The sequence below is a fragment of the Arachis stenosperma genome, chromosome 8, assembly GCF_014773155.1.
Source record: "Arachis stenosperma cultivar V10309 chromosome 8, arast.V10309.gnm1.PFL2, whole genome shotgun sequence".
NCBI classification, from domain to species: Eukaryota; Viridiplantae; Streptophyta; class Magnoliopsida; order Fabales; family Fabaceae; genus Arachis; species Arachis stenosperma.
The window spans coordinates 21,881,123-21,907,178 of NC_080384.1; the positions used below are offsets into that span (position 1 = coordinate 21,881,123).

At 30.6% G+C, this 26,056-nt stretch overlaps 1 protein-coding gene across 1 annotated transcript; it reads right to left on the minus strand.

Moving 5' to 3' along the window:
- Positions 1 to 21,513: 21,513 nt before the first annotated feature.
- On the minus strand, positions 21,514 to 23,375 carry LOC130946680 (putative cyclin-A3-1). The gene is made up of 7 exons (XM_057875517.1): positions 23,073 to 23,375; positions 22,756 to 22,988; positions 22,575 to 22,650; positions 22,362 to 22,472; positions 22,122 to 22,271; positions 21,910 to 22,044; positions 21,514 to 21,828 (listed from the first exon to the last, which is right to left on the minus strand). Exons 1-7 carry the CDS (start codon positions 23,310 to 23,312, stop codon positions 21,763 to 21,765), a joined length of 1,011 nt encoding a protein of 336 aa, XP_057731500.1. The 5' UTR covers positions 23,313 to 23,375; the 3' UTR covers positions 21,514 to 21,762.
- Between the last annotated feature and the right edge of the window lie 2,681 nt (positions 23,376 to 26,056).

Here is a 26,056-nt window from a genome sequence, read left to right on the forward strand (position 1 = left end):
TAGAATATTGCTTGACTTGCTTTCGAATGCAATAGAGAAGAATATGCAACTTCGATCTCGTCGTCGTTATTCCACCTATCCAGTCACTACTGTTATCGTGTCTGTTCTGTCGCCGTGTGCGTTGTTATGCGTCATCCAATTTAATGAATTTAATTAGAATAAATAATAAATTATTTATTTTATTTTAGATTTCATAAACGAAAAAATCAATTCACTGATATAATGAATTACAATTAACGTAGTCTAATTAATTAAGTAATATAAATTTTAATAAATTATATTAATATTTAAATATCCAATCAAATCAATTAGTTAATATAACTAAGTCATTGTAATAAATTGTATTTAATGAGTTAAACTCTCTGAAGTATGCTACGTCAGCTCCATCATTAAGTGCAGAAATTCAATATTTATATAATAAAATAAATAAATAGAATAAATAAGTAAGTAAGTATTTATACTATTATACTTCTTGTTCTACATGATGACTTAAGATATTTGTTTTATATGTTAAATAATATAAATAATATTTTATATCTTATATTCATTAAATATTGATATTAAGATGAGAAAATTATGTAATAAATTTTATAAATAGTAATTATAAAAAATAAATATTTATTTATTATATATAATAATTCTTGGTATACATAGGATCGAATCATGTATATATTAGGATATCTATTTTAATTATGTGAGTAATTATTGTTATTTTTATTTTTTTATTATATTAGTAAATAATATTTAAAACTAAAAGAAAAAAATAGCTAAAAATAAAATTTTTTGAATTTGAATAAAAATTCTCTTATAAATATAGTAAAATATAAGATGTGATATAGAAATAAAAGTTAAAGTGACATAAATTTTTACTAAAAATAAAAATATTTTTTTGTTCATTTTTTTTAGACACGTAACTATTTTATTCAAGGTATAAATTTTAATTGATATTTTATAAAAAAAAAGTAATCAATACAAAAATAAAACTTAAATAAGGCAAATATGTTCTGAAAAAAATTAGAATAAAATAAAAACTCCAATTATAACCATTAATCATAATCATATATATTTATTTTAAGATTTATACTTCGAAAATTCAGAATATTAATATTTTGTATTTTTATTTTTTTCAATTTTAAACTATTATAAATATTTGTTGTTCTTTAATAATAGTAATCCTTTTAAAAGAATAAACATAATTAAATAATTTTAAAAATATATAATGATTTTTAAAATAACAAAAAATGTACAATTATCTAAAATATATTATTTTTATGTAGCAATTGAAATTTAATTGCCAATATAAAAATTATATATAATTATTTAATCAAAAAATTTAATATTTATATAATATAAAAAATAAATTAAAATTTGAGCTTAATCATAGTAAACACTCAAGTTTAAATTTTTATAAATAAAATTTTATCATTTTTTTTTCGAAGTAACTTATACAATAAAAAATTTCTAACGCATTATTGATACTCAAATAATAGAAATAATATATTAATAAATAAAAATTATTATTAAAAGTTAAATATACAGATAAAAAATTATAACTTATAAAAATATTTCTAAAATTTATTACATAAATATTAAAAGTCATGTATTTATATAAATTAAATTATATTAAATTGTAAGATATTTAGATATTTAATTAAATTTAAAAATAAATGGTATGTCAATTCAAATAATTTAGATTGAAGATAAAAAAAAATATATAATCAAATTATATCATATAACATAACATTTCTATAAGTTTCTTTTATAAGAGATTTAATACAAAAATATTTATCATCATCTGTTTAACGTAACAATTTAAATTTAGGAGAATTGTTTCAAAAAATATCTTTTTCGAATTATTTATTGTTAATATTAGGTCAATTTCATAACAATCATTAATAACATAAATGATTATATTTGAACCACAAAGTTAACCTAAAATAAAATATAGAAATTGATGAGAACAAAATATTAAGACAAAAAATGATTAGAAACATAAAAATAGAGAAAAAATATAAAATTTAAATAATGTCAAAAGAATCTAATATATAAAGATGTGAATTGTAAAAATAGAGGGATACATATATAAAGAAGAATAGCATGCATGCATAAACGTTTTTTCACTATATTATAATTTGCTTCAGCTATACGATGAATTCAGCGGCAGTCAGCAGCTCCAAAAGTTTGCATCGGTGCACCTCGAACACATGACCTGATTTCTTAAGCTGCAAGTATGCCGAGCACATTGTCGTCCAATTCCATCAGCAACGGTAATGCCTAAATTAAGACATTTTCGAGTTATAAACAAACAATCAACGAAATACTATTTATCCATACCTTATCATTTATCCATAAAAGAAATTTTACATAAAAAAAAAAGAAGAAAAGAAGAGTTAAATAGCAAGAACGATAAAAATGATGATTCTTATCATTTTGTTTGGCCGTCTATATATAGAAGACCAGAAAATCATCATTATCTAACAAAATTAATTTGTATTTATTGTATTTAATTTGAATAACCAAGAAATTATCATATTTTAGTTTAGTATTTAATTCACATGATTTCAATTTGACTTAATACATATAATTTAATTTGATTTAATTATTAGTTAAAAATATCTCAATTACTTATTTTATTTATAGATTTATTATTTTAATTATTAATAATTTAATCAAATCAATTAATTAATATACATAATTTATACCTAATTTGATTTAATAAATTAAAAAATACTACCAGAATATTAAAAGAAATAAATTAGAAAATACTATTAAAAAAAATTGATATAAATTATAATTATTATGTAATATTTAAATATCTAATCAAATCAGTTGATATCATTAATCTCATAATAAATTGTATTTAATGAGTTAAAACAAATAAATCGAAAAACACTTTCAGAAGCATGCCACGTCAGCTCCATCATTAAGTGTAGAAATTCGATTTTTATATAATAGAATCGAATAGACGTTAATTTATATATAGTATATAAAAAAATTTAATTAGAATAAATAACAATTTATTTATTTTATTTTAGACTTTATAAATGAAAAGACTAATTCACTAATATAACGAATTATAATTAATGTAGTATAATTAATTAATATAAATTATAATAAATTATATTAAGAAAAGAAATATTTAAATATCTAATCAAATCAATTAGTTAATATAATTAATTCAGTGCAATAAATTATATTGAATGAATTAAAACAATTAAATCGGAAAACACTCTCCGAAACATGTCACGTCAACTTTATCATTAAGTGCAGACAATCGATTTTTATATAATAGAATAGATATATCTTGTGGTTTTTGTCTAATTGGAGTTTGGACTACTTTGGAGTTAAGCCATCTATCATATTTATTATTATTAATTTTACCATCAAAATATATCATATATTACTCTTCCATTTCAGTTAAAATTAAATCTTTTTTATAAAATTAAAGAATTTTTTTCTCTTCTATCTCTTTTTTTTCAATTTTTCTCATTTTTTTATTCATTATATTTCTTTTATATATTATTATCAATGATTAATTACAAATTTATACAACATATTATTTTTTAATTACATTAAAATTAAAATATGTCATATTATATATTATATTACTAACTAATTTATTTACCAAAATGTATCACACGATACTCTTTTATTAAAATTGAGAGAAAATATTTCTTTCCAAAATTAATAAACTCACTTCTTACATTCTCTTATTTATTTCTCGCATTTTTTCTTTTTCTCTCTACCATTCCTATCCTATATATAATTTATAATTTATATTTTATTAATAATTTATCAAATCAAAATGTGTTATTAGATTTTTTTATTATAATTAAAATAAATTTTTTTCTTCTAAAATTAACAAACATTTCTCTTATTTTTTTTCTTTATCCTTCTCTCTTTTTTATTTCATTTTGTATTTTTCTCTACTTTTCTGTTTTACAAAAAAAATTACCAAAATAATAAATTCAAATAAAAAATATGATAATTATTATATGCATGTTCTTTTAGTTTTTTCATTTAGTTTTAAATTTTTATCGTTTATCTTTCTAATTTATATTTTTATTTCTTTTTTATTCAAATATTTATTACATATAATTTAAAAAAAATGTTAATATTATATGATTAAAAATAATCAAGATTCAATTATTTAAAAAAAATTTGAGTTAACTTTATAACTATCAATATGTATTCTTTATTTTTAAATAGTAAGCATAAAAATTAATTATTTCTATTTGTGCTACTGACTTAACATCTAATCAAATATAAAAGTATACACGTTAAATTCTTTCAAATTTTAGATAATGAATGTTAAAATTAATTATTAGTAAAAAAATTAAAATATTCACATGAAAATAATAACTAAAAATCTTATTATGTGATTTTTTTATCCACAAAGACCCTGTTTTTCTTAGTCGATGGAGATTTTTGTCCACTACGACCTTTTGATAAAAGTAGTTTGATTTTATAAATCTTTTATGCTATAATTAATATCAAGACAAAACCGATGTAGTTTTAAAATATTTATATTTCCGTAATATTATTACGGGTAAAAGCACTAGTTATAATATATTACTAATTTTACAATCAAAATATGTCACATATCACTCTCTTATTGCAATTAAAATAAAATCTTTCCTCCAAAACTAACAAGTTCTCTCCTATTTTCTCACGCTTTCTCTATCTCATTTCTTTGCCTACTTTACCTCTATTATATATCTTTGTCAATGATTAATTATAAATTTAACAATCAAAATGTAAACATGTATTCTCTAATTACAATTAAAATTAAAATATAACTATATTATATTACTAGTTTAACAACTAAAAAATATCACATGACACTCTCTCATTACAATTGAGATAAAATATTTTTTTCTAAACTAATAAATTTTTTTTCTCCATTCTCTTATATATCTCTCTTCCCTTTTATATTTCTCTCTACTTTTTCACTCTATATATAATTTATAATTTATATTTTATATTACCAAGTTGAAAAACTAAAATATATCCCAACATATTCTTTCATTATAATTAAAATCTTTTCTTCCAAAATTAACAAACTCTCTTTCTTTCTCTCTTTCTTTTTTATCTTTCTCCCTCTTTTTTCTCTCATTTTCTATCTCTCTTTACATTTTTATTCTACCAAAAATAAAACTAATAAAATAATATCATTCAAACAAATTATAAAAATGCATTAAATTTATAATTAAAGATAATTAAAATATATTTCATAATATTATTCACATAAAAAATATATTATTATTACATACATCTTTTTTAATTTTTTTATTTAATTTTATATTTTCACTTCTCTTCTTTCAGATATTTATTACATATAATTTAGAGAAAATACTAATGTAATAATTAGATCAAGATTCAATTGTTTCAAAAAATAATTTTGAATTAATTTTATAACTAGCAATATAGATTTTTATATTAATATCTAATTATATTTTTATATATAAAGAGAGAGAAAATATTTTTTTCAAAAAATAATATGAAAATTAATTATTTTTATTTATACAACAGACTTAACATCTAATCAAATGTAAAAGCATAAACAATAAATTCTTTCAAGTTTTAGATAATAAATGTCAAAATTAGTTTTTAGTAAAAAAATAAACTCTTTCACATGAAAATAATAACTAAAAAATTTATTATTTAATTTTTTTGTAGAAACTCTGGACTTTTTAATTGACAGAAATTTTTGTCTCCTACAATCTTTTTATGAAAGTAATTTGATTTTATAATATTTTTTATCACAATCTATAATATCAAGATAAAATTGACATAATTTCAAAAAACTTATATTTCCATAATGTTATTACAAAAAAATATTAGTTATTAATTATTTAGTACCTTTAATTAATTCTGAATTTTGTTTTGACCTAAATGAATATTAAGTTGCTGACGTTTTGAAAGTTCAACGAAAGAAATCCTCTTTCAACAGTCAAAAAGGAAAAAAATGTTCTATCAACTAAAATTGCTTAATTTTAGATTAGCTTAGACTCTATTTTTATAAATTGTAAGAGTTGAATTGAATTTTAGATTTAATTTAAATAGTATTTTACATAGTTGGTATGTTTGTGTTATTATTAGGCTCATTTTTTTAATATAAAGAATATATTAGTATATTTGATGGAAATGAGTGTTTTTGGTGTATTTGCGTGTTTGTGAACATATCAGAAGTGCAGCACCAACACATGGGGAGTGTACAGACGCAGCACCTGGAGGGCGAGCTGACAACACGTGAGGGATGTGTTGCTAACATGGCAAAGTGTGATTCGAGGGCAGCTTCAACACGTGGGGAGCATGTTGCTGACATGTCACTTGTGATTTGATGGAGATGCAACACGTAGTGTGCGTGTTGAATGCTATGCTTATATAAGGCCAAATTCGGTACCATTTTAATGCAGAGAGAAGAATTAGTTGAGTGTGTTTCTAGTGTGATGGAGGGTATCACAAACTTGGTAGTGTATCGCAACGATGAGATTATATGAAATACTCATAAGGGAGTGATGTTTGTGTGTCAGAATCCGTTTTTATTTGTGGTTTCATGCACCATCACGTTCGTGGAGCTTTGGAATGGTTTCTATCAAAGCATGGAGAATGGTATGCTGAAGAGAGTGAGCATTATTTTGTACCGAAATTCCGTTATAAATTTTGGTGGTCTAATACAGTTTAATATTATGTCGATCATTGACGAAGTGAGTATGCAAAATATGTTCCAAATTCACCAGCAGACTTAGGCGCGACAGCCACATATTGAGCTCTATGTTGAATTTGAGAACGCAGAGGCAGATGGAATTCAAAATGAATTAGATATAGAGGATGATAGAGCTGTAGTGTACGAAGGAATGAACGGTGATAGCGAAGAGAATTTCAAAGCCACTTATGAAGCTGGCGACGGAGACGAGGATGGTGATGTGGGAGTTGAGGCAGCAGCGGAGAATGTAGAGGTTCCTCCCGCAATTAGTCAACCGATGGACATTCCGCCTTTTATGCGTAACTTGGATAATACGTTTGTCTTCATTTATATTTTGGATGGACCAATCAATAATGATTTCTGTTTTGTGTAGGTATTGCTGATCCTGAGGACGGGGAGTTTAGGATCAGAATGGAATATAGTTCTAGAAAGTCTGTCGTTACAGCAATCAGAAGTTACAATATCTTCAAAGGAGTCGACTACAATGTTTATTAGTCTAAGCCACAGACGTTCTATGCAAAATGTAAGACGTATGGGCATGGGTACGACTGGCTTATCCGAGTCAGCTTGATATAGAAAAAATGTTGTTATGAGATACAGAGATACAACGGTAGGCACACGTGCACCATGGAAATGATTTCACAGGATCATTGCAAGTTAGACTCGGACACATTTGCTGAGGTTATAAGGCCATTGGTTGAGACCTACCCGTCCATCAAGGTCAAATCTATAATTGTGGAAGTCCAATTAAGGTTCAACTATATCATCAGTTACCGAAAGACTTGGTTGGCAAAGCAGAAGTCTATAGCCAAAGTTTTCGGTGGTTGGAAGGATTCTTACCAAGCTTTGCCATGGTGGCTCTCGGTCATGGTTTAGAAGATGTATAGCTCAATTATCCAAATAGAAACATGACCCCTGTACAACGGGAGTAAGGAGGCGAATGGTGTCAGAATACTTTACCGTGTATTTTGGAGTTTCAATCCATGCATTAGGGCGTTCAATCATTGAAAGCCTCTCGTTTAGGTTGACGACACACACCTTTACAGAAAATACAAAGGTACACTTCTGGTTGCTGTTGCACAAGATGGGAACCAGAACACTGTGCCTATCGCTTTTGCCCTGGTGGAGGAGGAGACAGCTAATACGTGGCACTTTTTTCTCAGAAGTCTACGAAGGCATGTTGTTAGAAGAGACAATATGGGTATGATCTCAGACCAATATGAGTCAATCTGGGCAGCAGTAAATCATTTCGAAGGTGAATGAAAGTGTACATTCGACACATTCGAATGACAATAATGGAACAACAGTGTTACACGCCTCAAGGTATCCATGTAGCACGTCAGGTATGATCACTCATTCGTACAGCTGCCACATAAACTGCAACATAATATTAAAAAATTAGAATCCTGACATTACTGTTGGATGTTAACACACATAAAACAAAAATATTTATCTCTTCCATGTAGTCTATTTCCTGTCTAAATGTAGCCGTGATATTCGATGACCACGCGACAGTTCGTTCGGAATGACTCCACTTGAAACACGTAACATTGAAAGAATTAAAAAATGTGTTGTCAAACAAATATGCATCGTCAATAGAATACACAACTAAAATAAAAACTGTTGCCTCTGAGCAACTGATACGTCAGCTGCTGGAATATACTGTCTCGGTACGGGCGCAATACACGGCATTCGCTCCCAGAACTAAACAAACAAAAGATTAAGAGGGTCATCCATCCCCTTAGTATCATAACATGATGTACGGTGCAGTGTCCTGTAAAGATGTGCGAGACATGCGTGGATCAGGTCGAAATCATGGAGCAACGATAGATATTTCGCGTGGGCATATGCCGTCAACTTATCCGTGAATAGGGTAGAACCAAGCAAACAGAAAACTTTGCATTTGATGTATCAATAAATAGACTCCAAAGTGTCCAATCGCTTTGCGTCTCTGATACGGCAAATCCATGTCAACTTTTTGTGAGATTTGGAGGAACAACTCACAATGGGTTCGCGGCTGAAAATCGCGATGCTTTGGCTCTGCAAAATTTCGCCACTGATATCTGTCCAGCCACTCACAACCTGTCCATCAATGAGTAGGCCAAATATATTAGCGACATCTTCCAGTGTCACAATGACCTCACCCACTGATAATACAAAGGTATGAGTCTCCGGCCTCCACCTTTCTACCTAAGCAGATAGTAAAGGGTAAAATCTTTTTATCACTCTAAATCTAAAAACATGGTAGAATCCTATTGCTTGTAAAGCGTCTTCTACCATTGGGTTCCACGTCTCTGACGGATCTAGTTTACGAACCATAAAATTCCTGTTAAGCTGGTACAATAAAAAATATATTTATTCATTAAATGTATTTATACATAAATAAAAAATAAAATCAAATATATCATATTATACTATTCACTTAACAGTGTAAATAATATAAATACGGTCATAAATAAAAAGTAAAATAACATACAATAATATTATTATCCTTCACAGTCATCGTGACAAATATCTGAACAAATTTTTTTTATAAATTCATAATATTTATTCATTTTCATAAATATAATTCATTAATAATATTAATATTTAAATTATTTATTAAATCTATACAAAAATAATAATAAAGAATTTCAAAAATTAATAGAATCTACATTTATATTATTATTTCTTTATTTACTAATTAACAAACAAATATAAAATAAACTAATAATATACTAAAACTTATATTATTTATTAAACTTAATATTTACAAACTCAATTAACATAATAATATTAAATAAAAACAAAAAATATTATTATCTCATATTAACCCAGAAAAATAATATTATTAATTAAAATTATAAAAATTCAAAAAATTAAATTACCAAAAAAAAATTTATCAACTTACATAAATGGGATGATACAAATAATTAAATAATATATACTTTGGGTACCATATAATTATGTACTATTTTTAGTCACTACAAACTAATAATTTTCTTATATAATTGTTTTTTAAACACAGTACTCACTAGGGGTGTTCGCAGTGCGGTTTGGTTCAATTTTTTAGAGAAAAGTCATTTGATCCAATCGCATAATTAATATGCGGTTCGGTTTGGTTCGGTTTTTTTATCGAGACCATCTGAACCAAACCAAACCAATTAAATTCGGTTTGGTTTGGTTCAGTTTGTTTTTCAATCAATTTTCAAAAAAAAAATACTACTGTTTATACATCCCGCAGCTGCTTGTACCATCTCAAAACAATTATCTCGCTTCGTTCCATTAATGAAAGATACTTGATCACAGCATTATGCCAACAGTAGTGGCAGTGATAGTTCTCAACATGCTCACCAACAATGAACAAATACATTGAACAATCAGAAGCAATTTTCCTAAACAAATACATTGAACAGTGAACCACAGAACTAATTTCCCTAAACAAATACATTGAACAATCAGAAGCAATTTCCCTAATCAAATAAATATACACATTCATAAGCTACAACCCCAAATACAACAATTATAACCTAGAACCCTAACAATAAAAAACACACCTTCTTTAACAATCAGAACCTAGAACCCTAACAATTAGAAATAATACACATTCATAAGCTAAAACCCCCCAAATACAACAAACTGCTTAAACAAATACAACAATCAACAACAATTAGCAATTTCAAAATACACTGAACACAATAAAAATACAATAAAAAATCAAAATCCTAAACACAGAATTTGAATGACAGAATCATCAAAATAGAAATAAAAATTCAGAATCATAAACACAAGTTGAAACCCTAAATCATCAGAATTAAAAAAATCCTACAAAAGAAGACGGAGATGCTGGACAGTGAGACACGGTGAGTCGGCGGCTGCTACAGAGGGGACGAGACTAGACTGAGAAGGACGACGACACTCCTGAGCTGGACTGAGACGTATGGTGGAGTAGTGGAGGACGATTACGACGCTGCAATCAGCAACCTGTGATGTCGAAGACACCGCTTCAATATCGGAGACGGCGTTGTACAGGGGAGGGGAACTCTAGAGTCTAGGCTCGCTCTCTGACTGAGGGTTAGTGTGCGACGACGAGAAAGAAGTGCGACGAGGAAGGGAGGGAGAGAAAGGACAGTGCCGAGAAGAAGGAGCGCGATGCGGAAGGGCCGCCGTGACGGTGCTGTCCGGCGAGTCAGATGCAGAGAAGAGGGTGGGAGGAGGAGTTTTGGCGTTTTGGAGTGGTCGAGTGGAGAGAGTGGCGGCTAGCTAGGTTATGTGCTTGGGGAGGGGGCTTTATATATTAGGGTTTTTAAGTGAACTGGTTCGGTTTGGTTTGGTTCGATTAAGGTTTTTACTGAAAGAACCGAAAACCGAACCGAACCGCAAAAAATTGCAAAATGTTATTTTTTCGATTTTTTGGTTTTCGATTTTTTCGGTTCGGTTAAGCGATTTTGTTCAGATTGGATCAGTTTTGAACACCGCTAGTACTCACACTACTAACTCTCTTCTTCTTCTTTCTCATTATATATTTTTTCACACTACTAACACAATACATAATAGAAATGATGCATGGAATGTGTCATGAAAAATCTCAATTTATAGAACTTCACTGCGTCGCTAGTTATCGGGGTGGAGGGACTGTCCCCTGTATGCAGACCGTCTGCAACACGCCCTCCTCCCGTGTTGCTGCAGCTCTTCGGAAATACGCAAAAATCCTGCAACACTTTCAGGATTCGGAGGCAATATGTCCATCGCTAATTGTCAGGGCACTACCACCCATTTCAATCCGCTATATTACCACGCTTTCCGCGTATTGTAGAAAAACTGTCACGTCGCTAACACACTCTATCACCATATTCTCTGTGTGTTGAACCTACATTTATAAACTGACAAAATACCTCATCTCTAATATTGAGCAAAACACAAATGACTATTCTATATGAAAAATAGATTTCGCTTATTATTATTTCTCTTTTTTGAAAAATCATACATAGATATAAAAAGATGAGTGATTCGGTAAGTAATGATTTTGAGTATATTTTTTTGGAACTCCAAATCTGACATACTTGCAATTAGCATGCTGCGATGGTAAAAAATAAACACAATCAGATATGGTCACTCTACCGCATGAAGGTCTCACGAGTATAAATTATTTATTATATTAGTTTTTAATAACTACAAATTTTAGCATAAAAAAATAGTTAACTAGTATTAATTAATATAAATTAATTATAAAAAAAAATTGTTATCGAACATGTGCACGGCTCTTGGAGTCTATATTTACATACGTATAGGAAAATTATCACGTGTTCTTCTAACAAAATGATGAACATGATATTCATGATACGATCAGGTAGTCAATGGTACTTTTGTCTTGTAAATAGTGTTGAAAACTTAAAATAGGAAAGTGTTCACATATGGCAGTGTGTTTGTGCGGAACGTGATGTTCCGCATTCTGAAATTGTTCAGATATAGTATAAAATAGTGGCATGATTAAGATTAGGGGCACGTGATATTTGGTGAAAAAGGGTCTGCAGTACTCACGGTGGGGTGTCAACGGAATAAAAAGTTATTCATTGGATAAGCAATAAGTTGGCATTTATGTCCAAAGGTGAGCTGTTGTTGTTGAGAAGTTATAGTGGCGTGGTATGCGAAAGCCGAACCGAGTGGAATTGGCTTGGGCCAATAGATTTTTTTCGTTCCTTTTCCGCATGGTTTGGGTCAGTTAAATTTTATAAAAGAGAAATGATATGTTGCATGGTTCTAAAAATGGTGCTTCCCAAAAATTAGAATGTGAACTTGGTTTTATTGTTGTTGCTATTTAGAAAAAGAGTACGTAAAATTGGCTTAGCTAGTAAGTGTTTTTGTACTGTTATTGTTTATTGTCTTGTAATTAGTTCTTAAATAATTATTAGTGCTTAAATAATTAGGAATATTTAAAATAGAGAGTGATTAGTACACAGTAAAAAATTATTTCGTTGAATTACCATCAAATTTTGAAAGAGATGGGTGGTTAGTATGAGCTATATTGAATAGTGTGAGCCCATAATAAAAATATTTTGTTATTTTATGTTAAAGCCAATTTTTTGTAATGTAATTATATTATGATAAAATTTGTGAGTGACTTATGTATGTAATATGCCTATATGCATGTTAAAAATTTGGTTAAAGTTATGAGAGAGAATTTTTTCTTACGAAAATAATGTTTTAAGTATTGTATGGAAAAAATAAATTTGAAACCCAAATTCTGCCCGCAGACACACACCGTATGGAGTCCTTCACGCATTAACAACCCTCCGCTGGACCAGTATGATCCCCCTCTCACTCTATTTCACCATCTCTTACTTTGGTGCTGCACAAATATTAAAACAATTGTGTTACTGGGCAGAAAAATGGTTTGGGCCCAAGCCTCCAGAGTTGCTCTATGCCTCTATCATTACCCTTTAAGAAGCCACTCACCAAGTCCCAAAAAAAAACAAAAGGAGCCACTCACCTTTTGTGCATTTACAGCCGGTTATTAATGACATTTCATAGTCATTTTCAAGGTTATATTCGTCTTTTTGTCCTTCACTAACAAACAAAATTCAAGAGAGCTACTTGATCGTATGCTGAATTTCATGTTCCGCACTTTTTGACCGGCACATGGGATAACTTTCCCTTAAAATATTACCAATTTTACATTTCCTTTGGATGCAAGTAGAAAAAGAGAGAAAAAAATAAAAAAAAAAGTTGATTTTTTTATGTTGTTTAAATAAAGAGAAAATAAATGAAAAGAAAATAAAAAAAATTTTAAAAATTATTTTTTTAATAAAAAAATGATCCTAATTATATTTTAAAATTTTAATGTATTATTTTTGTTAATAATAATATTTTTTGAATTTATTTTTTTATTTTTTTATATGTCATAAATAAAAAGATGTATCATTATTTTTTAAATATATATAAAAAAATAATTTTTTAAAAAAATAATAAAAAATTAGGAACATTAGGAAAAAAAGTCTTTTTAAGCTTCAAAAATAGCTAACTACATTAGGAATTTCGCTTTCAATTTTAACGCAATGAATAAATTGGTAATTTTATTTTTATTTTGGAATTCTGGTTAGTTTTTTTTGGCAGGTTTAGAAAGACAATTTGGACGTGGATCCCTCATCACTGTTTTTTTCTTTCAATTCAATTTTCATTTTCATCCAATAATAAATGAAAAATTTTATTTTTCATCTATTTTCCTTCTTTGTATTTTCTGATTTTGTTTTTAACTCTATTAATCTAAATATAGTGTTATAGTAGTGAATTCTTGAAGTGACCAGTTGAGATAAAGAATGTTATTGGCTCATGACTTAGAAAAAATGAAACGAAAGGAATTGTGCAATAAGTGGGTCTACGTTTTATTCAAATTCACAACGAATTAATCCTTAATATCATGTAAGGAATACGGGGACAACAAAAAAAACTATTCATAAAACATGAGTGGTTCTGGGGGTTGGATTGGTTCGGTGTGTGGCGGATTCATTTGGCATTCACCATATCCAAAAAAAAAAAACCTGTACCATTTAAAAAAGAAAAAAATGTACAATTATTATCATATTAATAATAATAAAATAAATATTCACCTAATTAAAATAAAACAAAATAAATAAATCAATAATATGTACAAAGAAATTAAAAACAACGAAGAACAGGAATAAAAAGTTCAGTGAGCAGAGCTAAACAACGACAACCATTACCTTCGAGGGACATGCACGACGGGCGACTCGACAGACGACAACGACGAGCACGACGAGGGATGGTGGACAAAGCGCAAGTGAGCAGGATGAGGGGTTGGAGTACGACGACTCGACGAGCACGATGAAGAAACTGGCGATTGGCGAATGAGGAGAGGGTCTGGACCATGACGAACGGACGAAGATTTTGAGCGCGACGGACGGTGAGAAGAACCACAACCTACGTTTCAAAGTTCCTTTATTCAATCTTTTATTATAATATTTTAAAAAATTGAAACAAATACATCCAAATAAATTTAGTGTCTTTTTAAAATTAAATATACACTTAAAATACAAGCTAAATAAAATCAATTTTTAAATTTTAAAATTTTTGTTTCCGTTTTAACATTTTTAATTACTAACAAATTACAATTTAAATATACATCCAACAATTAAATTAAATAAAATTCGAAATTTTAATTTTAAAATTAATAAAGACTTTAAAATAAAAAAAATACTAATACTCAAATAAACAATAAAAATTTTAACTAATACTATGATAAGATATGTTAGATATATTTTTATTGAATAAGATCTAAAAAATTTAACTTAATTATTCATTTTAATAATTTAAAAAATGTTAATGTTCAAATAAGTAATAAAAAATAACACTAATAATAAAAAGGGAAAAACTCTACATCCATGTAAAAATTACATAGATGGTATCCATGTAACTTTCACTCCACGTCCCACACCCCCGCTTGTTTTACACGCGCCTCTTATAACCTTTATAACGAATCCTTATTTTGCGTTATCAACGTTTCTCAACGTAAACTTTTTCATACAATGTAAACCTCTTTTGTGTTCTTCTTCTTCTTCTTCAACCTAATTAAATTCCTTGTTCTCCTCTTTCGCATTTTTTTTCTGTATTATGGATCTGGATTGATTCAACGCAATTATCTTTGTCGTTCATCTTCTTCTTCGTTTTCTACTTCGATCTGCACTTTTGAATTGAAACAATGAATGAATCAACTTCAAATCAGTTGAATGAGTGCGATTTTAATGATTCTTCTCAAACGCATCAATTTGATGAGGTTTGGATTATTGAATTCTGAATCGAATTTAATGGAATGAAATTTTTTATTTTATTTGAAGTGAATTGAATGGACTGAGGTGATCTACATCTGAATTGAATTCAATTGAATTGATAATATGTAACTGTGAGTAACTGTGAGTGTCAGTAATTGTGAGTAACTCTGAGTAAATGTGAGTAACTTTTCGGTTCGGTAAGTACTAAAGAGGTGGTTCATCACTTTCATGTTTTCGGTTCGGTTCGCAGAAAGGAGTCTAACAAAAATTAGACCAATATGTTCTGTTTTCTTTCATAAGCATTATATAATTGTTTCATCGTAATTAAGATTTCGGTACACCATAACTAAGATTTCGGTTCACCATGAGTACTGTGTTCGGTTCACCATGAGTATTGTATTCGGTTCATTCTGCACTATTCAAAACTCTTCTTCCTCACCTTCTACTGCTTCTTCACCAGAGAGAGAAGGAGGAAAAGACAAAAAAAATGACGATAGGATTTCAGGGTTTAGGGTTTATGGGTTCAGGGTTCAGTGTACAGGGGTTCAGTATGTTTCAAACTTTTGGTTCACCCAGTGTATTAATTTCGGTTCACCGTGTTCATGGTTGAGGGTTTAAGATTTAGGGTGTATTTGGCAAACCCGTTTGAAGAGAAAAAGCACGTTTAACTTTATTGAAAGTTTCAATTTTTTGTTTGGCTAACTTTTGATTTGGCAAACGCAGAAGTAATTTTGATGTCAAACCCAAGTTTGCCAGAAGCAACAATTTCTAGCTTCTGCGTTTCACTAACGGGCTTTTAGCCATTTACACTAAATATCTATTTTTTCTTTACCAATTTTATTCTTCAGACATGTTATTTTATTATTTATGGAATTCTTATTATTTCTCCTTATATGAACTCTCTTTTTCTATTATTTATTATTTTTATTTTTTGTTAAATTTTTATTTGACATTATACACTCTTATAATTGTGATTTTTGTATATTATATTTATTATTATCTTTTCATAATATGATTTATTGATCACATTAGGTAAAATAAATTAAACAAAAAATTAACCATAAATAATAATAATAGTAAAAAACTATAAGTACTAAAAAAAGTACTAAAAAGAGCTGGGTTTACCAGCAATCATCCAGAGATAAAAAAGAGCGACTTTTCATTACATTAAAGATAAGGATAATCAAAAACTACAACATTGGAAGAGGTCACTATTGTCACCAAGTGGAAGGGAGGTTTTGATTAAAGCGGTGGCTACAGCTGTTCCGTTATATACGCTTAGTTGTTTTAAGCTCCCTGAGACACTTCTCGATGAACTGCAACGACCCATGCTCCAATTCTGGTGGAGACAAAAGAGAGAAGAGAAAAGATTGCAATGGGTGGGCTGGAAGACTACTTGTAGGCCAAGAATCCAAGGGGGTCTCAATTTCAAGGACTTAAAAGCTTTTAATCTTGCGATGTTAGCCAAGCAAGGATGGGACTCTTAACTCGACCAAATTCACTAATATATAAGGTGTACAGAAGCAAGTATTTCAGGTTTACAGATTTTCTCAGAGCTGAGGTTGGGAATAGTCCCTCCTGGGGCTAGCAAAGTGTTTTAGAAGGAAGAAAAGTACTGGAAAAAGGCATTCTATGGAAAATCGGAAGGGGAACTTCTGTCAGAATACGAGAAGATTCTTGGGTTTCCAAGTTTACAGCAATAACCCCTATCTCGAACCCTAACTCAACAGACCTCCCTCTACGGGTATCAGACTTAATTCTCCCGAATAAACAGTAGAACCACAATAAAATAGCAGAATTTTTCAGTGCAGAAGTATCAGACGCTATCATCAATACTACCATTAATGATGGAGAAGATAAAATTACCTGGATGAAGGAGAAGTCTGGCAGTTACTCAGTTGCAACCGGATACCAGACGGCATTCCAATTTAACCACCCACCAGTTGAATACCTCCCTGAACGCTTCCGACATAAACAGATGTGGTCAAATATCTGGAAATTGAAGTGCCAACCAAAAATAAAGAACTTTATTTGGAAGATACTGCATGAAGGCATACCTGTTAAACAAAAACTTCACGAACGAATTCCGAGTGTTAACCCACTTTGCCCCAGATGCAACTTGACAGAGGAAACAGTGGTTCACTGCATCTGGACGTGTGCGGATTCAGTGGAAGCTTGGCAGACTTCTGGAATTACTGTGCTACCCTGCGAAGAAGAAGCATGGAAATGGTGGTTAGCAATTCAGAATGAAATAGGTCAAGCAAATCAATTAGAAGGAAGGAGAGAATTAGTTGCGAATTTGTGCTGGCAACTGTGGAAAGCAAGAAACGAGTGGGTATTTGAACAGAAGCGCAAATCTCCATTGTTGAGTTTGGAAGAAGCACGAAGAGCAGTGAGAGAGAGAGCGTACAAGATGAAACTTCCCCCTTTTTGTGTGCAACTCTGTCCGAGAAATTTGTTTCTTTAGTTGGATCTTTTCCTTTTCTGTACCCGGTGTAAGTTAGCCCAATTGGGCTCAATGCAATAAATTTCTACTGTCTTGGATAAAAAAAAGAGTACTAAAAAAACTAAAAATATACTATATAAAATACATCATCAAGAACTTTTAGATTTGTTTCCATCTCTACCATGATAAATATTTAAGCTTATTATTTTTAGTATTCTTTTGTATAATTATAATTCTGGTATATACAATTTTTTATTGTAATTTTTTTATAATATAAATTATGATTTTATTAAAAAAAGATAAATTAAATAAAAAATTAATCCTAGGTATTAATAAAATCATAAATGTTGGATTCCAAAATAATATTAAGAATAAGATTATTGAGAGTATTAAAACAAAAATACGATGTAAAAAAAATACTAAATTAACATTTTTACGTTAATATTTAAAATTTGAAAAAATGTAATATATTTGATTTAATACTCTTATATATATAATTCATATTTCTTATTTTTAATATAAAATATATTTTGCTAATTTTTATATGTTATTTTTATTTTAATAAATAAATATTAATTTTATTATAAAATTAATTAATAAAATTATTCAAATATCTAAATTAAAATAACTGGATAATATAAAAAAATTATTTAAGTTGATGTCTATTTTAGTAATTTTTCATCTAAAAGTGATTTTGAATAGTATAATCCAAACAATATTTATTTTACTATAATTCATTTTGATATAAAGATAGCCAAACATAAATCACTTCAATACAAACTTACTTTTCATCAAAATTAAGTTTGCAAAATCAATTTCATACAAACTCCCATTTGCAGACTATAATCCAAACACACACTTAGGGGTTTAGGGTTTAGGGTTCAGGGTTTAGGGTTCAGAGTTCAGTGTTCAGGGTTCGGGTTTAGGATTTAGGGTTTAGCATTCATGGTTTAGAGTTCAGAGTTCAGGTTTTAGGGTTTAGGATTTTAGGGATTTAAGGTTTATGGGTTCAGGGTTCAGTGTTCAAGGTTCTGGTTTTAGTGTTTAGGGTTTAGGGTTTATGGTTCAGTGTTTAAGGGTTCATAATTTTTTGGTAAGCAGGAGAGCGATTTGGATTACTCTTCTGAAACGAATCAAACTGACAAAGTTTGGATTATTCAATTTTGAATCGAATTGAATGGAATGCAATTGCTAATTTGAATTGAATTAAATGGACGGAGGTGTACTGAATTGGATTGAATTGAATTGATAATATGTAATTGTAGGCAGAGTTATTTGAATTTGATTTCATATAATGGATTATGTTTCGTTCACTCAGTACTATATAATTGTATTATTTTCGGTTCACCATGAGTACTATGTTCAATTCACCATGAGTACTGTGTTCGGTTCACCATGAGTACTGTGTTCGGTTCATTCTGTAGAAAGCTGTTTGAATTTGATTTTATATAATGGATTATGTTTCATTCACTCAATACTATACAATTGTATTGTTTTCGATTCACCATAAGTACTATGTTCGGTTCATCATAAATACTGTGTTCGGTTCACCATGAATACTGTGTTCAGTTCATTTTGCACTACTCAAAACTCTTCTTCCTCACCTTTTACTGCTTCTTCACCAGAGAGAAGGAGGAAAAGACAAAAAAATATAGCAGCAACAACAACAAAAGAATGACGATAAGAAAAAAATACGTGAAGAAAAAGGAACGCGAAAAAGGAGGAGAAGGAGGAACAAGAAGGCGAAGAAGAAGAAGACGCTCCGTGCGTAAATAACGATAAGGAAAAAACACGTGAAGAAGAAGGAACGCGAAAAAGGAGGAGGAGGAACGCGAAGAAGAAGACGCTTCGTGCGTAAACGAGTGGGCGATTTCGTGTGTATTGGACGCGTGTATTTCACATTTCATTTAATGGTATTGGATTTTTTTTGTGTTGGCCAACTTGGTTACATGGTTACATGGATGTCTAGCATCCCCGTAATAAAAAATAAGAAATATTAGATACGTTTTTATCAAATAAGATATAAAAAAATTAATTTTATTTTTAACATTTAAATTTAAATTTTAGATTTATGACTTTGAATGTGTTTCAAAAATATTTTATATATAATTTAATAATTTTAAATGTGTTATAATTGAAAAAAATCATTTTTATAAACATACATTTTAATAATTTTAAAAACGTTAATGTTCAAATATATAAGTAATGAAAAAATCTAACTAATAATAAAAAAATAAGAAATATTAGATGTGTTTTTATCAAATAAGATATAAAAAAATTAATTTTATTTTTAACATTTATATTTAAATTTTAGATTTATGATTTTGGATGTGTTTCAAAAATATTTTGTATATAACTTAATTTTTGTGTTATAATTTAAAAAAAAAAAACAAATTTTATGAACATAAATTTTAATAATTTTAAAAACGTTAATGTTCAAATATATAAGTAATGAAAAAATTCAATTAATAATGAAAAATAAGAAATATTAGATAAGATTTTATCGAATAAGATATTAGAAAAATTATTTTTTATTTCCGCAACAATTTTTTTTCTTTTGCATAGTCATTAATTTTTTTATTGTGAATCATTCATAACCAAATTCGCAATAATATTAAAACAAGAGAGAAAAACATACAGAATAAAGATTAAGTATGAAATAGTATAGAATAGAATAAGAAAAATGAGAGAGAAAAACAACTAAAAGAACGAGACAGAAAAACCAACAGAGAAGAACAAAAAAAGTGAGAAGAACGTATCAGAGAGAGAAGAACATAGGAAAAAGAAAAAATAATAAAATAACTATTTTACCAAGTGAATAAAAAATTTAAAAATTTTTAATATTTAAAATTTAAATTAATTTTAATTACCAATATGTTTATTTACAAAATAGAAATGTCTTTCAATTAAAATTTAATTGAATGATATTATTTAAATTAAAAGACTAATTAAAAGCTGAAAATTAAAGAACAACTAGTATTTTCCTTTTAAAATCATGGTCTAAGATCAACAAAACACAAGACACACACATCCCATAACCACACCGGTGTAGAAGTTTCTCGCCTTTATCTCAATTGGAGTTCTCACTCAAATTCTATGTGACTAAGACCATATGGAGCTCCTAAAAATTTGACTACTGCTTCCCAACATACAAAGACAACAATGACATCAATTTGGAAAATTTGGAACTCTTATATGCTCAATCAAAGGAACTAAATCGAGCCTAAACCAAAATTGTTATATCATATAACTGTTTTTCATTTCTATTGTCAGTTCACACTAATAAAAATGAGCTCGGAAACTAACACGAGCACAATATTAAATTTGAGAATCCTTGTTAGGTAATTGAAATTTGTGGGTGCAATTTGAATTTGGTCTGCAATTTCAAGAACCATTGAGTATTAGCTCCATGTTTCTTCGAACCTTTTGCCAACATATTTTCTTGATGTTAAATTATTTAGTGAAATCATCTCACTCGAGGAAAAATATCGTATTTTCTCAAACTTTGGAGCATCCATATTGAAGAGCAAACATTTCAACATTATGAATCTATGAAAGTAATCAATTAATGAATAATGAATTACTTTATCATCAAAGAATCCGCTAGCAATAAATTGGAAAAACACTTTTGCATGCGACTGTTTAATGCTTTGGCCTGTGTTGTGCCATATGCTGAGTACCATTCACCATCCCAATCCCAATGGTGTTTGGTCCAATGAAGTTGATAGCCAAATGCCAAATTAATAGCTCCTTTCATAGCATAGATAAAAATGGCATGCACCTTGTGAGGAGCATAGCAACCTCCCATCGCTTAACAAATTCAATGAGGTACTCTCACTGCATCACTCTTCTTTAAAGTAAGAAGTTGGTATACTTGGTGGGGAAGACAGATTTGCAACCCATTTGAACTGTTACAGTAACAAAACTATCAAGAGTTAGTGTTACTCAATTTGCCATAACAAAAACAAACACAAAGGAAAGATGATCACCTTGTGCTGCTTGTATTTGTCCCGAACAGCTGATAAAGATGCTGCCCTTCTCGACAAATACAAGTCATGTAAGATCAGAACACATTCTTTAAGTTCAAGCGATGTATATCCGGAGCATTCACACAAGGATGAAGTCTGCAAAATGTACTAAATTCAATAAGTGCCTTGAGCAACAGAACCTAACTTCTTGTAGAAGAGAGTCAAATACTTACCCAAGGATGCACCACAGGCCAGATAATAAATCTGGCAAGAAATATAACCGAAGCAGCTACCATAGAAGGCAAGAATTTCACACAATCATAGTCCAAAAGACTTAGCTCAGCAAGATAGCAGCTCAAAAATTCAACCTGAGAATTCTTAATCTGACACAAGAGGAAAAAGGAAAAGGTAGAGACTTAGTGTTAATTCAATGTAATAGAGGTTTTGAAATCACAAAGTAGAAGCAAGCTTACTTTTTTATCTATAGAAGCAATTCCTGAATACATAGATAGAAAGGTCTTAACAGTAGGGTTCCCCATTTCAAACTTTAGGGATTTGAGTATGTCAGCTTCCATCCGTACAACCTACATTTACAAGAATTGAGTGAGGATTGACAAAGAACAAAACAAGATCCACGAAATTGAAGCAATGAGAATTAACAAAGCACATTTATTTTTTAAATTTACCTGTGATTTCGTGTATGTATCTTCAGTGATGTAGCAGAATTCCTCTACATTGGGAGGGTTGATTTCTTCATACTTCCTGAACATTGAGAAGCGAGAAAACAATAATTAATTAATTAATTAATTAGAATTATGAGGTTTGATAAGATGAAGCATAACGAAAAGGCGTTGAATGAATGCTTACGATGCAATGAGCATGGAGGAAACACCGAGTAACTGAAACTTGGATCGAAAAACAGGGTTTATAGATAGAAATCTATCAATGTAAGAAACAGAGAGAAAAAGAGTCTCTGAGAGAAGTTTGTACTCGTCTGCAACCTCTACCAACCAATCCACCAATACACCTCTCATGTTAGCGGTAACTTCTTTCTGAACTTTTTGAATGTAATCAACCATTGGCCTTCTCTTCTTCTCCATCTGACAAGAAAAAGAGCATCCAAATCTAAGAAAATTGACACACCAGAATGAAGAAAGAAAAGAAAAGAAAAGCGCGATACCAACCTCCATTGAATGAAGATAGCTATGTATGTCGGAAACATAAGGCGCGTCGATAAGACTGGGATCGTGGAACTTGAGTGATTTTGCTTCAATGGTGGAATGGGGTTTCCTGTTGATGGGGGATTGAATGAGGTTGGGTAAATTGGGGAGTTCGGCCAAGACAACACGCTGCTTCTTGAGGTGCTGAATCTCAAGTTGGGTGGGGGCGGTGGCTCTTCTCTTTGCGGCGGCGCGTGTCTCCATCTCCGTTAAGAGTGGTATGTATTGGAACAGAGAAGAGAAGAGCCACAGAGAGAGGAATGAAGAAGGATCCGATGGTGTGGAGTGTGGAGTGGGGATTCAGGATTGTGAAGTTAAAATAATGGAACATGTTAATAATTAAGAATTAGAAGAGCGCCAAACTGAAGTGTTTTTCTGAAAAAGGAAAAGTGGGTTTGGGTTTGGACTTTGGATTTGAAATGCCGCTACTCGGTTTCGGTTTTAGAGTGTGTTTTGTGAGATTTTGTTTTGGTGTTTTTCATATATGGCGGGGACGGCGCGCTTCTTTTCCGCTTCACCCCCAAGTCATGGTAATGGGTAAACTCTTCAAAATTTACTTGGAGATTTTATACAATTTTTACAAAGTGTACATTCAAATGCGTGTAACGTATAATAAAAAATATTTATTTAGAGACTAAAAATAATAGAATAAAGGGTAAATATCCCATTCAATTCCGACCTTTTTATATAGGACATAGTGCACTTTAATCATTCTTAAACCTCAACTAAGGCAGCAGCCATTAAAAAAAATAGACAAATTGACTTCTATTACCGAATAACAAACAGTCTGATGTGTTAGGAAACAGTGTCAAGTGTCAATCCCAAATAGGGGTGGCAAAGCAGGCCGGCCCGTCCCAACCCGCCCGCCACGCCTAGTCTCGCCCTATAAATAGGGCGGACCGGATCGTCCCGCCAATTAAAATGGGTTCAAAATGTTAGTCCACCCTGCTTTACGGCAGATTGGCGGGTTAGCCCGCTTGACTCTTTTTTTTTTTTGAAAAATAAAAATCATTAAAATTAACCAAAAAAATAACTAAAAATTAAATACAAATAAAAAATAGTCAAATTATAATATAAATTTTTTACTATTTTTTAAAATTTTTATAATTTAATAAAATTATTCAAAATGATATTTGTCAATAAAATCATCTTTATTTTAAAAAATAAGTCACATAATTTGAGCATATATATGAAATTATAAAATAAAATAAATAAAGTTAATAATTAAAAGAAGAATAAAAACAAAAAATGAAAAAAAAAGTGTTTAAAAATTTTATAATTATTAATTTTATAATCACTATTTTATTTAATAAAAAAAAGAAAAAAATCTTCAGCCCTGCAGACCGGCCCGCCCCGCCCCGCCAAAACCGGGTTTGGCGGGCTCCAAATTATAGCCCGACCTGCCTTTTTTAGCGGGTTTAGCGGATCGACCTGACAGACTCGACCCGTTTTGCCACCCCTAATCCCAAATGATTGTAAAGACTAAATCCCACAAAATGCACTTTCGATATGGAAGTTGAGAGAAGTTCCTGGACTTCATGATCACATAGCGCGGAGTAGAAGCAAACCCGAAAAAGTCTAAGACCATTCTCGAGATGAGCATCCCAGCAAACCTCAAGGATGTCCAAAAACTAACAGGATAACTTGCCGCCCTCTCGCGATTCTTCGGAGCATTACCCCAAAAAGTCATCCTCTTCTTTAAACTCATGAAAAATAGCATAAGCTTCAACTAGGAGCCCGAGTGTGAGGAGGCCTTCCGACACTCCAAAAGAGTGCTGGTGAAACCACTCGTACTCTTAAAATCCAAAATGGGTGAGACCTTGTACATTTACTTGTCTATAACTGAAGAGGCGTTAGCAGCAGCGCTCATCCGAGGAGACGACCAAAGGACACATAGCCCGGTCGGTCGAGCTATCCTAATACAAGATAAGATTCAAACCCAAAAGCATGATTAAGGCTCAGGCCCTAGCGGACTTCGTTGTCGAAATGACCCCCGGAAGTGAACCCCTAGAGTCATGGGAGCTCCACGTCGACGGCTCATCAAACACCAATTCTGTAGGTGCAAGAATTATACTGAAAAACGAGAATGGGATCACTATTGAACATTCCATTTGGTACGAATTTTCGATCTCCAACAACCAAGTCGAGTACGAGGCCCTCTTGACTGGATTGACACTGGCAAGGGAAGTCGGGGCGAAAAAACTATAAGTTTGTAGCGACTACCAATTGGTTAGCTGCCAAGTAAACGGGAACTACCAAACACAGGATCCCTTGCTGCAACAATACTTATCCAAACTCAAATAATTTATGGCCGGATTTGACGAAGTAATCGTCCAACACATTCCCTATGAATGAAAGGCGATAGCCGATTTGCTCTCCAAACTAGTGAGTACTAAGACGGCCCTTGGGAACCGGTCGCTGATCCAAAAAGTCATCAGAGCTCCATCTGTTGTGACCACGACCTTGGTAAACCTTACCATAATGAACCAGCACTCCTGTACCTTCCCAATCCTCCAATACCTCAAAACAACAGTAACCTACCCGAGAAACCAAGCGAGGCAAAGCAAATTAAACGAGAAGCCACAAAGTATACCACAATAGCAGGGCAATTATACAAGCGATGGCTACCTCAACCTCTCCTCAAAGGTGTAGAGCCCGGTGACACAGACTATGTACTTCAGGAACTCCATGAAGGCTGCTGCGAACATCACGTCGGGGGCAAAATCCTAGCTCAGAAAGTTATCCGAGTTGGGTACTTCTGGCCTACCATCACCAAAGACTCTCTCCAATTGGTAAAAAGCTGCAAGAAATGCCAAGCCCATGCCAACTTATACCAAACAGCCCGACACCAGCTCAGCGTAACAACAGCGGACCGCCCCTTTGGAACCTGGAGAATCGATCTTGCCGGACCGTTCCCCACGGCCCCCGGACAACTTCGATATCTTATA